Source organism: Coccinella septempunctata, chromosome 5, assembly GCF_907165205.1.
Source record: "Coccinella septempunctata chromosome 5, icCocSept1.1, whole genome shotgun sequence".
In the NCBI taxonomy this organism is placed as follows: domain Eukaryota; kingdom Metazoa; phylum Arthropoda; class Insecta; order Coleoptera; family Coccinellidae; genus Coccinella; species Coccinella septempunctata.
Window position 1 is genome coordinate 33,547,308 of NC_058193.1, and position 12,548 is coordinate 33,559,855.

The 12,548-nt window shown below is 38.1% G+C and overlaps 1 protein-coding gene across 1 annotated transcript in view; it reads right to left on the minus strand.

Annotated features, from left to right (window-relative positions):
- The window catches only part of LOC123314117, a 169,261-nt gene that overhangs the window by 102,687 nt on the left and 54,026 nt on the right, over positions 1–12,548 (minus strand). The window contains exons 3-5 of the mRNA XM_044899235.1: positions 9,710–9,905; positions 1,067–1,171; positions 143–259 (exon numbers count right to left, since the gene is read on the minus strand). Of these exons, the coding sequence (XP_044755170.1) occupies positions 143–259; positions 1,067–1,171; positions 9,710–9,905 (418 nt within the window). The remainder of the gene's footprint in view (positions 1–142; positions 260–1,066; positions 1,172–9,709; positions 9,906–12,548) is intronic.

Consider the following 12,548-nt stretch of genomic DNA (forward strand, 5'->3'; position numbering starts at 1 on the left):
ATGAGGTGATATCTCTGACTCCACTACTCTTAAATAGTTCCTCTTCATCTTTGTGACTTTCCAGTGACGATATTTAGACTAGAGAACTTGATTTCTTGATGCAACGCAACTGGAAGCTGAATCAAATAAAGACTGTACTTACCTTCACAGTGGAAACCATCTCCTTGATAACCTGGATAACATGTACAGGAAAAACTTCCTAACGTATTCGTACAGTGGGCAAAAACATCGCAAGGTCTATATTTGCATTCGTTTTCGTCTGAAAAAAAAAACACTTATAATGTATTCATTTTTCCATCATCTTAGAGATAAACTAAGTGCTCGAAAAGTTGGTTTTTGAATCCCGTAAAACCATTTAGAGCCACATCCATCTGCCACTCCCTGAGGTAGGTGAATGACATTCTTAATTTTCGTTATTTGTTCCTCCATAACAGCTGGTGCAGTTAATGGAGTTTGTTTTGAGTTCGTGGAGCATGTGCTAATTAGTCTGCTACACATATTGAAGTTTGAACGTTCCTACAGGATGTTGAACTCTGAACGATGCAGTTTCCGAGGAATTCTTGATGTTTCCTCGAAGGAGCACCATTTGAAGATTCAGTAATATGATATTGTGATTGAGATCGACAAATGGATCTTATTCGAAATATTTTCGCACGAAAAAACTGTGATGCAAAGATGGAGTATCTGCTGTTCAAGGTTATATTGTTAAGAGCTGTCCAAACCTATGATATTGAGTGTTACCTTTGAAAATTCTCAAAAAATCTTCTAATAGAGAATTTTTGTGAATGGTTGAAACTGATTGTAGTTTATGTGGCGGCTCTGGAAACATTGACAGAATAGTATATCTAGTCAATGATTGCCTGTGATGGCCCTTCCTTCACTCAAGATTCTGTTGTAATATACCATCTTCAGCTCAACTTATAGATGTTTGCAAATTGAGGTTTTTTCAAAATGGTTGCAAAATGGTGTAGGCGCAAACCAAAATGAAAGTTTATCCCTCTGTGATTGCAAAATATAACAACTGGTGGAATTCTACGGGTTTTCATGATAAAATTTTTTAACTTACCAGGTACTTCGCAGTTGCATCCACCATAACCATCGTTACAATGGCACTGACCATCCAGACAAGCACCGTTTTGGCAGATGCTTCCATCCTCCTTCTGGCAGTTATCTGGAAACAAACAGAATCATCAAACCCAGTTCCCAAAGTGGCCTGCATCAACCTGCGCAGTTTCCCATGATCGTCTCTATCGAGAATGCCCTTTGTTTACATTAATAGCTAGAAATCTATCGGGCTGAAGAATTTTCACGTTCTAAAGTCGTGCGACGGAGCTCGGTGGCCAGTTCTTCGCATTAACATACATGGCCGGCACTCAATAGATAAATAGAGTTGCCCAGAACATATCTCAGAGGCGAAGAGTTCGAATTTCCATATTCGATGCTGCCGGTCAAATATAAGTCCGGGGGATACGTAATGAAAATGAATGGACGAGGAACGAGATTTAGAGCTATGAGGTGTGGAAAACGAGGGTTTGAGTTGTTGGACTCGAAGCCGACTGGGGTTTTTCTAGCTTTTATGAGGAGTATTCGTAACCTGGGTACCTTGTGTTATGATCTACACCCAAAAACCGATTTTTTTCTCAACGTATCATGGTATGAAGATAATTCTGGGTTCTTTAAGTTTGAGTGAAAGTTTCGACAGGAACATTTTCGAGGAAATGATGATTTTACAGATGTTCAAGAGAAGGTTGTTTGTACGAGGATATATTGATATCTAGTTAGCCTAGACCAGTTCCATTCATAAAAAAAATATTGCAACGAACAATAACTCATTAGAAGTGTCAGTGTGAAGTTTGAGGTCAAAAAAGTAAACCAGAGTTACGCAATGAATTCACAGAAAGAAGGTATCCACCGAAATTGTGAAAATCGAAAAATTGGAGTATCGAGCCATCATCAAGTACCTGTATTTAAAGGGGTTAAGGGGTAAGCAGATTTACAAAGATATGCTTAATACCCTTGGTGATCAATATCCTTCGTATGCGACCGTGAAAAATTGGACTGCAAGCTTCAAAAGAGGTAAATTTTTCATTGAATGCCAGTTTCTGTGTCAGTCCCCGAAAATATCTATGCAGTTCCTGATATGATTTTATCAGACCGTCGAATTGGGCTAAAACGGATATCTGAAGCTCTGAATATTTCATACGAACGCGTTCATCATATAGTTCATGTGAATTTGGACATGAGAAAAATTGCTGCAAAATGGATCTCCAAATGTTCGAATGTTGACCAAAAGCGTGCAAGGGTAGAAGCATCGCGTTCGATCTGTGCTCGATTTGAAAATGATGTAGACTTCTCAAACCGAATTGTTACTATGGATGAGACTTGGGTACATTTCTACGATCCAGAAACAAAGGAACAATCGATGGAATGGCGACACTCTGGTTCTCCAAGACCTAAGAAGTTTCGTGTCCAAAAATCAGCTGAAAATGTTCTTGCTTCAGTTTTTTGGGATTGCCATGGAGTAATCATGATTGATTTTTTGGATGAGAGTAGAATAATAACCGGGGATTACTAAACAACATTACTGACCACTCTACGGGAAAAAACTAAAGAGAAAAGACGCGGAAAGCTATCCAAATGTGTTTTGTTTCTGCAGGACAACGCCCCTGCACACAAATCTCTTGTTGGGATGCAAAAAATTCGTGATTTAGGATTTGAATTACTAGAACACCCCCCTTATTTACCAGATTTGGCTCCATCCGACTATCATCTCTTTCCTCAACTAAAAAAAAGTTCAGAAGGACATAAAGAAGAAACATTTTTTTTGAAAGGTCTAGAGACGTTGCAGGTTCGCTGTAATAAATGTATCCAATTAAGAGGAGAATATGTTGAGTAATAAAATATTTTGACATTGAAATTTTGTTTGGTTCTATAGTAGGCTAAGAATTTTTCAATATATCCTCGTATTATTGAAACATCAAGCTCTACTTTGAATTTTATTCTTGAGCTGGCTGCCAAGCTTCAACATTTTGTTCGAACTTGAAGAAGCCCTCACAAAAATCGAGTCGAAGAGTCTCACGTCCTAAACGGGCATTGAAGTGGCCATTTCTTCTTGGAAGCCACCTAAGATGTTCCAGTGCGACGACGTTCTTAACGACAAAATTTATAGGCATCCAGATGCCCATGAATGATTCATGGAAGGATATCCTTCGTTCAGCAAATATGAGATGAGGGATATTCTTGCTGCAGAATGCATCGAGAAAAAGAGGTTGGCCTTCGGTATTAAATGTCACCGCATATAGCGCATCTAGTGAAGATCTCCATCGATACTTCGATCCCAAACTTGATATACAGTTGATTGTTTTTTTTCCAATGTGCATGAATTTTATGCAATTTCTTGAGCCTATGTTAGTTCGATTCAAAGGAAATAGTGCCAGGTTGGCGTTTTCTAACATTACCAGAATGAACTTATAATTATAATATCCAATAAGTTTCTTATCGTTGTTGAGTGTCGAGCATTCAAATTGCAAAAAAGCATTGGCCGTTAGATCCATCTCCTGAAGAACTTCGTGTTCTCTTTTCGATAAATTGGTGAATAATGACTGAACCTGCGTCTTCGTTTTATTACATCCTGTGCCTATTTTCTGTAACTGTTAATATGAGTAGATTTCCTGTAGAAAGATATGATCTTTTCATTTAGGTTTTTATGACCTACTGAGCATTTGCCACTAATAAGGAAATGGAATTTTACAGCTTCCAGAAAGAATTACACCCATTAGATATTCCTCCTTCAGATACAAGCAGGTTTAAATGAATTCTACTACGATCTTTAGGATTTGTTTTGATTTTCCAAGGAAATTACAGGGTTGGGTATGGAGATGGAAGAAGAAAATATTCTAATAACTTGGAAACAAATATCAATGTAGATAAGACCAACTAAACAACGTTGTGTGTTCCTAGCAATTTGTTGCTTCTATACAAGCTACAAATTCTTGCAAATCTAGCCGTGTAAGCAATTTCAGAGTCATATCTACCGGCTACGTCTATCTGGACTTGTTCCAGGAGCAGCAGCAATGTATAAATTTGATGTTATCGTTGGTACTGCTGGAGATCTTGGGAAGCCGACTGAAAATGTTGTGAGGATTTAACATGCAAATATATCTGACGTATAGGGATATATTTGATGGACACCTAGGTGCCGGAGGTAAATCTTCTACGATAGAGGCTATCTTTAGCTAGAGGACTGTTTATTGGGATGTTTTTCCAAGAGAATACTTCATTGTTGGCTTTTTTAGAGGCAGATAGAAACTGCTTGAAGTGATTGAGCATATAATGCTAGAAGATGTATCAGACGGAGATAGGATAGTGGAAAGGATCCATAATGAAGAACTGTCTCGCATCAGTGCGACACAGCAACAGAGTTTCTGTTGAGAGCATACCTGCACAATCAAAATTCCATCTTTCACGGAAATTCACTTCATTTTTCACGTGCTAATGAATTGTACACTCGTTCCAGGAGATTGGATGATATGGACGGTTAAATCATTATTGCAAATTACCATTATTATGGTGATTGTAAGGACCGTGAGAAATGCTGATGGTACGCTATGTGGAAAGGATTGTGAAGATGATAGAACCGCGAATGTGAATTATTGCATGAGGTTATTCCCGTTCTGTCGAAAAAAAAACGAGATTCCAAGTGATAATTCTTGGGGAAATATTGAAATATTTAACTTGTATCTGATGCTGAGGGGTTTTTCTATTAGCCATCGAATCTAAACTAACAATGTTGCTGATTGTCTCCAGGCAAAAGAATGTTATCAAATTGTCAATTCAGCAGGACCATTCAAAGAGTTGGTTTTCATTCCTGACCTGTGCCTTAGTGGAGCCGTGTAATTGAGAATGAATACTTATTGATATTCTTAGCCCAACACTCGTTCTATCCATTTATGGGGTTTCAGGAGGAAATCCTGACAAATAAGAAAACGTTAACGAATAATGTTCTCGGTAATATCCGTATTGCAAGTGAATAAATTTGAGAAGGTAATGGAGGTCTTTCCCTATGTGGTGAGTGGTTTGAATGTGAACGATTATTTTCTTTCCTTCTGAACAGATTCCCATTTTTTTATTGAAATTTTTAAGGACCTTGTCCTGGAAATTTTCGGACAATATTGCTTGATCAGAAGAGTATATTTGAAGTAGCGTAGATGTGAATTGGATACAAAAACGATAAATGAGAAGTAGTCAAGATCTTATCCCAGTGAGAAGCATTACTTAAATTCTATATTTTATTGGCATACGAGGATATATTGAAAAATTCTTAGCCTTCTATAGAACCAGACAAAATTTCAATGTCAAAATATTTTATTACTCAACATATTCTCCTCTTCATTGGATACAATGAAAATTTACGACCTTTCGAACTTTTTTCAGTTGAGGAAGGAGATGATAGTCAGATGGAGCCAAACCTGGTGAATAAGGGGGGTGTTCTAGTAATTCAAACCCTAAATCACGAATTTTTTGCATGGCAACATGAGATTTGTGTGTAGGGGCGTTGTCCTGCAAAAACAAAACGCCTTTGGATAGCTTTCCGCGTCTTTTCTATTCAATTTTTTCCCGTAGAGTGGTCAGTAATGTCGAATAGTAATCACCGGTTATTGTTCTACCCTTATCCACGAAATCAATCATGATTACTCCATGGCAATCCCAAAAAACTGAAGCGAGAACTTTTCCTGCAGATTTTTTGACACGAAACTTCTTAAGTCTTGGAGAACCAGAGTGTCGCCATTCCATCGATTGTTGCTTTGTTTCTGGATCGTAGAAATGTACCCAAGTCTCATCCATAGTAACAATTCGGTTTAAGAAGTCTACATCGTTTTCAAATCGAGCACAGATCGAACGCGATGCTTCTACCCTTGCACTTTTGGTCAACATTCAAACATTTGGGGATCCATTTTGCAGCAATTTTTCTCATGTTCAAATTGACGTAAACTATAGGATGAACGCGTTCGTATGAAAAATTCAGTGCTTCAGATATCCGTTTTAGACCAATTCGACGGTCTGATAAAATTAAGTCATGAACTGCATCGATATTTTCGGGGACTGACACAGAAACTGGCCTTCCCGATCGGTCATCATCTTCAATAGAAAATTTACCTCTTTTGAAGCTTGCAGTCAAATTTTTCACGGTCGCATACGAAGGACATTGATCACCAAGGGTATTAAGCATGTCTTCGTAAATCTGCCTACCTCTTAACCCTTTTGAATAGAGGTACTTGTTGATGGCTCGATACTCCAATTTTTCGATTTTCACAATGTCGGTGGACATCTTCTTTCTTTTAATTTATTGCGTAACTCTGGTTTACATTTTTGACACTGACACTTCTAATGAGTTATTGTTCATTGCTATGGTAACGCAAAAGTTTTTGAAAGAATAACAGTATTTGATTATACATGGAACTGGTCTGGGCTAACTAGATAATAATGCATTCTCGTACATCTACATATATACGATAAAGTGTTTCAGAAATGTGTTTGTTCACTTACTCTCTTATATCACTCTTCGTATCTTGATGATACCCTTCTTGTTTCAGAGCTTTTAATAGGGCTCACAAATTGGGGTTCGTTTTACCTGTCCCTATTGTTAGTTGGAAAATATGAACCTATTTGAAAGTATGGCAGAATGGCGAATGCGCCTCAGCTTAACATATAAAAATGAGTGTCTGACTTACATTGCGATCGAGTTATCTCAGGAATTTTGAAATTTTGTGTGTTTTATTGTGAACTGAAACCAGTAGAAACGTAAATTCCAAAAAACAACTTTCTTACTCCGATTATAAAGGCTGTAGTCTCTCAAACTTTTGACGGATTCTCCTACTCTAACAGCGATGTCGTAGATAGGCAGGTTGTCATTAGGATCCGAACAGAAACTATCTAGATCAAGTCTAAAACGTATCTTCTGGCGAATTTCCGCAATATCTCTAATCTGACCGAGTAATTAAACCCGAGTAAAGCGACCGTTAAATGTGCCCCTTCGTTAAAATAACCAGATATGCGTATTGTTATTACGCTATCGCGTTCGGATCTGCGCCTTAAAAATTCACAGAGGAAGTATCTTTCACTATTTTGCATCTGCCGTACGTCCGATAAACTGAGACCAAGTATGCCGGTTGAATTTTCTAGAGTGCTGCTGGAAAAATACACTTCCTCTCAAGTGAACAGTTACAAATCAGCGGGGCATTAAAAATATAGATGGGGATTGGCCGATTATGAACGTGGATTATCTGTGGCTCCGATCACAATGTCGTCGTTAGGAAATTGAGTTGGAATATCATTAGGAGTTTAACTACAAAAAATTCCACGATCGGTTCTTTTCGATAAGAGATGCTGCGATCGAAAAATTAAGTATCTTTTTCATTCAAACGTGGCATCATGTTTTTGCAGATAATCCTATATTATACATGTCATACGTTAACAATAATGAAAGTGAATGAAGATTGACAAGGCTCAAACCCTTGATTGAATAGGGAATAGTTTAAAAGACGACCTACAGAGCTGTTGTTTTGCTTTCAGCAATAGAGTGCCTGTAGAAGTCAAGTTGTAGTAACTCCCCTTTTTGGTGATGTTTGTGGCTGGAACTTCGAGAACCTCAATTTTAAAAAGTAAACATTTCCACGTCGGCGAATCTTCCACAAACATCAGCAGGAATCGCAGTTCTTTTCGAAACTAATTCGCTATGAAGATTGACAAGGCTCAAACCCTTGATTGAATAGGGAATAGTGTAAAAGACGACCTACAGAGCTGTTGTTTCGTTTTCACTCTGTAGAGTGATCTGCACGATATGTAACTCTGCGTGATAAGCTTGAAGCATTTGCCATCAATTACTAACTGTTACTGAGCAGATCATTGACCGTGTTGAAATTTGTTGAACCCCCTAATGTTCTAGAAGGAATAGTGACAGTTATAGTTTGGTGAGGAAGTAACATTCTACTGCGACCTTAAGGTTTATTTTACCCCGCATCAGAACTATTCTAGCAGCAATAGAGAGCCTGTAGAAATCAAGTTGTAGTAACTCCCCTTTTTGGTGATGTCGTGTTTGTGGCTGGAACTTCGAGAACCTCAATTTTAAAAAGTAAACATTTCCACGTCGGCGAATCTTCCACAAGCATCAGCAGGAATCGCAGTTCTTTTCGAAACTAATTCGCTATGAAGATTGACAAGGCTCAAACCCTTGATTGAATAGGGAATAGTGTAAAAGACGACCTACAGAGCTGTTGTTTCGTTTTCACTCTGTAGAGTGATCTGCACGATTTGTAACTCTGCGTGATAAGCTTGAAGCATTTGCCATCAATTACTAACTGTTACTGAGCAGATCATTGACCGTGTTGAAATTTGTTGAACCCCCTAAAGTTCTAGAAGGAATAGTGACAGTTATAGTTTGTTGAGGAAGTAACATTCTACTGCGACCTTAAGGTTTATTTTACCCCGCATCAGAGGTATTCTAGCAGCAATAGAGTGCCTGTAGAAATCAAGTTGTAGTAACTCCCCTTTTTGGTGATGTCGTGTTTGTGGCTGGAACTTCGAGAACCTCAATTTTAAAAAGTAAACATTTCCACGTCGGCGAATCTTCCACAAACATCAGCAGGAATCGCAGTTCTTTTCGAAACTAATTCGCTATGAAGATTGACAAGGCTCAAACCCTTGATTGAATAGGGAATAGTGTAAAAGACGACCTACAGAGCTGTTGTTTCGTTTTCACTCTGTAGAGTGATCTGCACGATTTGTAACTCTGCGTGATAAGCTTGAAGCATTTGCCATCAATTACTAACTGTTACTGAGCAGATCATTGACCGTGTTGAAATTTGTTGAACCCCCTAAAGTTCTAGAAGGAATAGTGACAGTTATAGTTTGTTGAGGAAGTAACATTCTACTGCGACCTTAAGGTTTATTTTACCCCGCATCAGAGGTATTCTAGCAGCAATAGAGTGCCTGTAGAAATCAAGTTGTAGTAACTCCCCTTTTTGGTGATGTCGTGTTTGTGGCTGGAACTTCGAGAACCTCAATTTTAAAAAGTAAACATTTCCACGTCGGCGAATCTTCCACAAGCATCAGCAGGAATCGCCAGTTCGTTTCGAAACTAATTCGCTGCATAATCGTACACTGCCAAGACCGCCTAGCTCGAGCGACCTTAATAGTCGCATCTTCGTTCCGACTTAAATCAATTGGACAAGTTCAGGTTCGTGTAGCCCGCAAGAATCGCAGAAATTATCTGTTGTATTTCCTTGTTTCTCGCGATTCCGCGATTTTTTACCTGGCCGGCTAACATGGACGTTGGAAAATTGCCCGAGCTTTGTGAATCCGCCAGTTATCACGTTTTTGCCTGGCTTATTCTCACGCAGAAGCTACCGCGTATCTGGGTCTAGGTAAATGCTAACGGCATATGGTTTGTAATTTGTGGAGATGAAAGAACAATGCGGTACCGAAGGCATTTTTGCATAATGCACGAAACATAGAACCGCCTTTTTCCCAACCTCGAAATTTCGCACCACTTTTATTTCTATGCTCTGCCAAGAGTGTCGCGAAAAAATCTGCCATAGAAAATTAATATGGAAACTGTTAAAAGGCCAAATTCTCCTTGAATTCCAGTAAATTCGTCATCCCACTAATGTTAAGTATTCTTTCCACTAATATGCGAAAAAAACACACTCACCTGTACATTTGAGTTCCTGTCGCTTCTCGTCGGATCCCAGGTAGCAATTCGGTCTTCCGTCGCACAATTTTGACAGTTCGAAAAGTTGCAAAACGTCGGTCGATTCGTTTACTTGACATCCAAAATATCCGTCCTCTAAATTTAAAAAAAATACCTCTCGTTTACCGTGTCCTATCCTGTCGTAGGATTGGACGGTCTGAAAAAGAAAAAGAAAAAAATATTAACGAAAATATTACTGACAAAAGACAAGATATCTAATATTACATCATCTGTTGAAACTAAGTAGGGGAAAGACATCATAATAGTCCTAAGAAATCAATTTAAAGATTGTCACATCAAAGCCAAGTATGCTTCGACTTCAACTATAACAAACTTGTCTTAAAATCACGTAACTCTGAATTATCATTTCACATGTTATCAAAACTCTAGCATATCGTTCTGAGCAGTTATTGATCCTCACACACCAGCTCAAAGTGAAGGAAGAGCTAGTTTCTCTTCATTCAGAGAAAAATCTTGGACCAAGCATAGGTCCATGTGGAATTCCTCGGAATAAGTTCCGTTAAAACTAATAGCAGAAGTAGACGACAAACAGACGATTGCAGATATGAATAATCGGTCTATTTATCGATACTTCCGAATGAATTACATGAAACAAGGTCAGATGGGATGTAACCATAACTGTTTCACGTACGCAGAGTAATGTTATGTAACTCGAAATTAACCACATGAGTAATGGAGAATTATTATGGAGAAGTGTCGACGTCAAATTGAGGCATTCATAATTCGATGCAGAATCTAATTGATTTCTCATTCTGGGACAATTTGAACTGCCATTAACTATAATTTGATATTATTAAGGTTGTGTGAAAAATGTGCAGGGAGTTTTTGTTCGGTTATTGATGTTGTTAGGTTAGATCGCCAATAATTGTGGCAATAATTGGTGGGCAACTTCCTGATGGCGCTGAGTGTATGCAGTACACCCTATTGTTTCTGTTTAGATTCATTTTTATACACTATGTTACTTTGAAATGTCTTAGATTCTTTCGATGAGTATTCATGTTTCTTATAGTAGGTAAATATATGTCATATCTGTTTATATTATCTCTAGGGGAGAAAAGGAATGGGGGGCTTTGAAGAAATGCAGAATTCCTCTCAAATCTAGTCCTTTTTTTAATTGGCGAGCCTACCAGCTGTCTGCAAGTTATATAATCCGAAACCATAACCATTAATAGACAGTAGTAATTATGCTTGTAGGTACTCTACATTTCTGACCATCATAATCGACTTTGAATTTTAATTCGGTAACTGCTCGATGTTTACGACCATAATAATGTATGTGGGCCTGTTGGAGTAGATCCACAGACCAGCATGAAAATCTTGGAACCACCTACATCGAAGAAACCATCAAAGTGGAACGAAAGCTACATCCGCCAATATTAAATGCAAGGTCTGCCGTACTGTTATCACAAGGTCGTACTCTATCGACCGTTGATAATTATTTTGATATTATGCGTTTTGTATCTGGGATCAGATGCGGAAGTATTTTATTGGATAACTGCAACCAGAAACTCGGGAACAAACCCTTACTTGAAGGCTGAACAATAAACTTGTGGTCAAGTCCTGATCTGATATGGCCCTCATAGAACTGAGGAGGTGGATGCAACAAAACAAATTTTGTATATTATTGTCTACCACTGAACATGAGGAGAATGATGTTGTGCCCTGTGGCAAAGCGATGAATCTGAAACATCTTATTAAACGATACCTGAGAAAATATCTGGGAATAATAGGCTATGAAATGATTGTTCATAAATAGCAACACTTCCTCTGACCGGAGTTTCTGGGTGAAGGAGGCGTTCACAAAGCCATATAACTTGATGCCGGTGATCTTCTATGTTTAGCATTTCTTGATTAAATATTTGAGAACGGCTTCGTGGATATCTGTTTCAAGTTGAATAACCTGGCTTTCCGCATAAATTACTTGTAAAAAATCGTAGGTTACAGTTATTGTTTGCAACGTCCAGATTTATTGAGTCAGCAGCGTTATGAGAGGACTTTATCTGAGAAGGTTCGAGCGAGAATACAGAAATTACGTTGTATCTGTTTTTCATCGATTCCTCCCAAGCAAATTGTTACCAGCAACTATAGTTATTTGTTATAGATTGTGTGGAGATTCGCAGAGTTTCAGGCGACCACTGTAATATGGGTGTTTTGAGATTTTATCTACTCCAACTGTCGATATACTTCACATTGTAGCACCTATCTCAATTATTAATGGTTGAGAAGAATAATTTTGAATGGATCTATTCCTACAGGCAACCTACCATAACAGTAACTGCCAGTTTTATGATGATGTCTCCAAATGATGTTGAAAATTTAATTTCATATTTTTTGGTTTTACCAATAGATCAATGAATTCCTAAGAACTGATACCTAAGATTTAGAACTAGTTCTCAAGTGTAGGTACTTTTAACATGCTCAGCTGATGACCAAGCAATAAGAACAGAAGAATTAACAACAACAATTGTGCCATAAAAAATTATGCTTCCAGAATCATAATAACATTGATAACATTTGGGTCTTTTATATAAATATTTTTCAGCAACCCCTATTAGATTCAGCTCCACAGAGATGGCATTTTTGTCTACCCAAAGTCAATTGAACTCTAATATGTCTTCGGACAGGGACTCTCCTCCTGCATCTTTAGCAAACACTGTATATACAGGATGAGTCTTTGTCTCGTACAATTATTTTAATAGTAGATTCTTGAGGTCAAAAGAAACACTTTTTTCCTTCACCATTTTTCTGAGTCGGCTCGGTTTGAAAGATACAGGCTGTT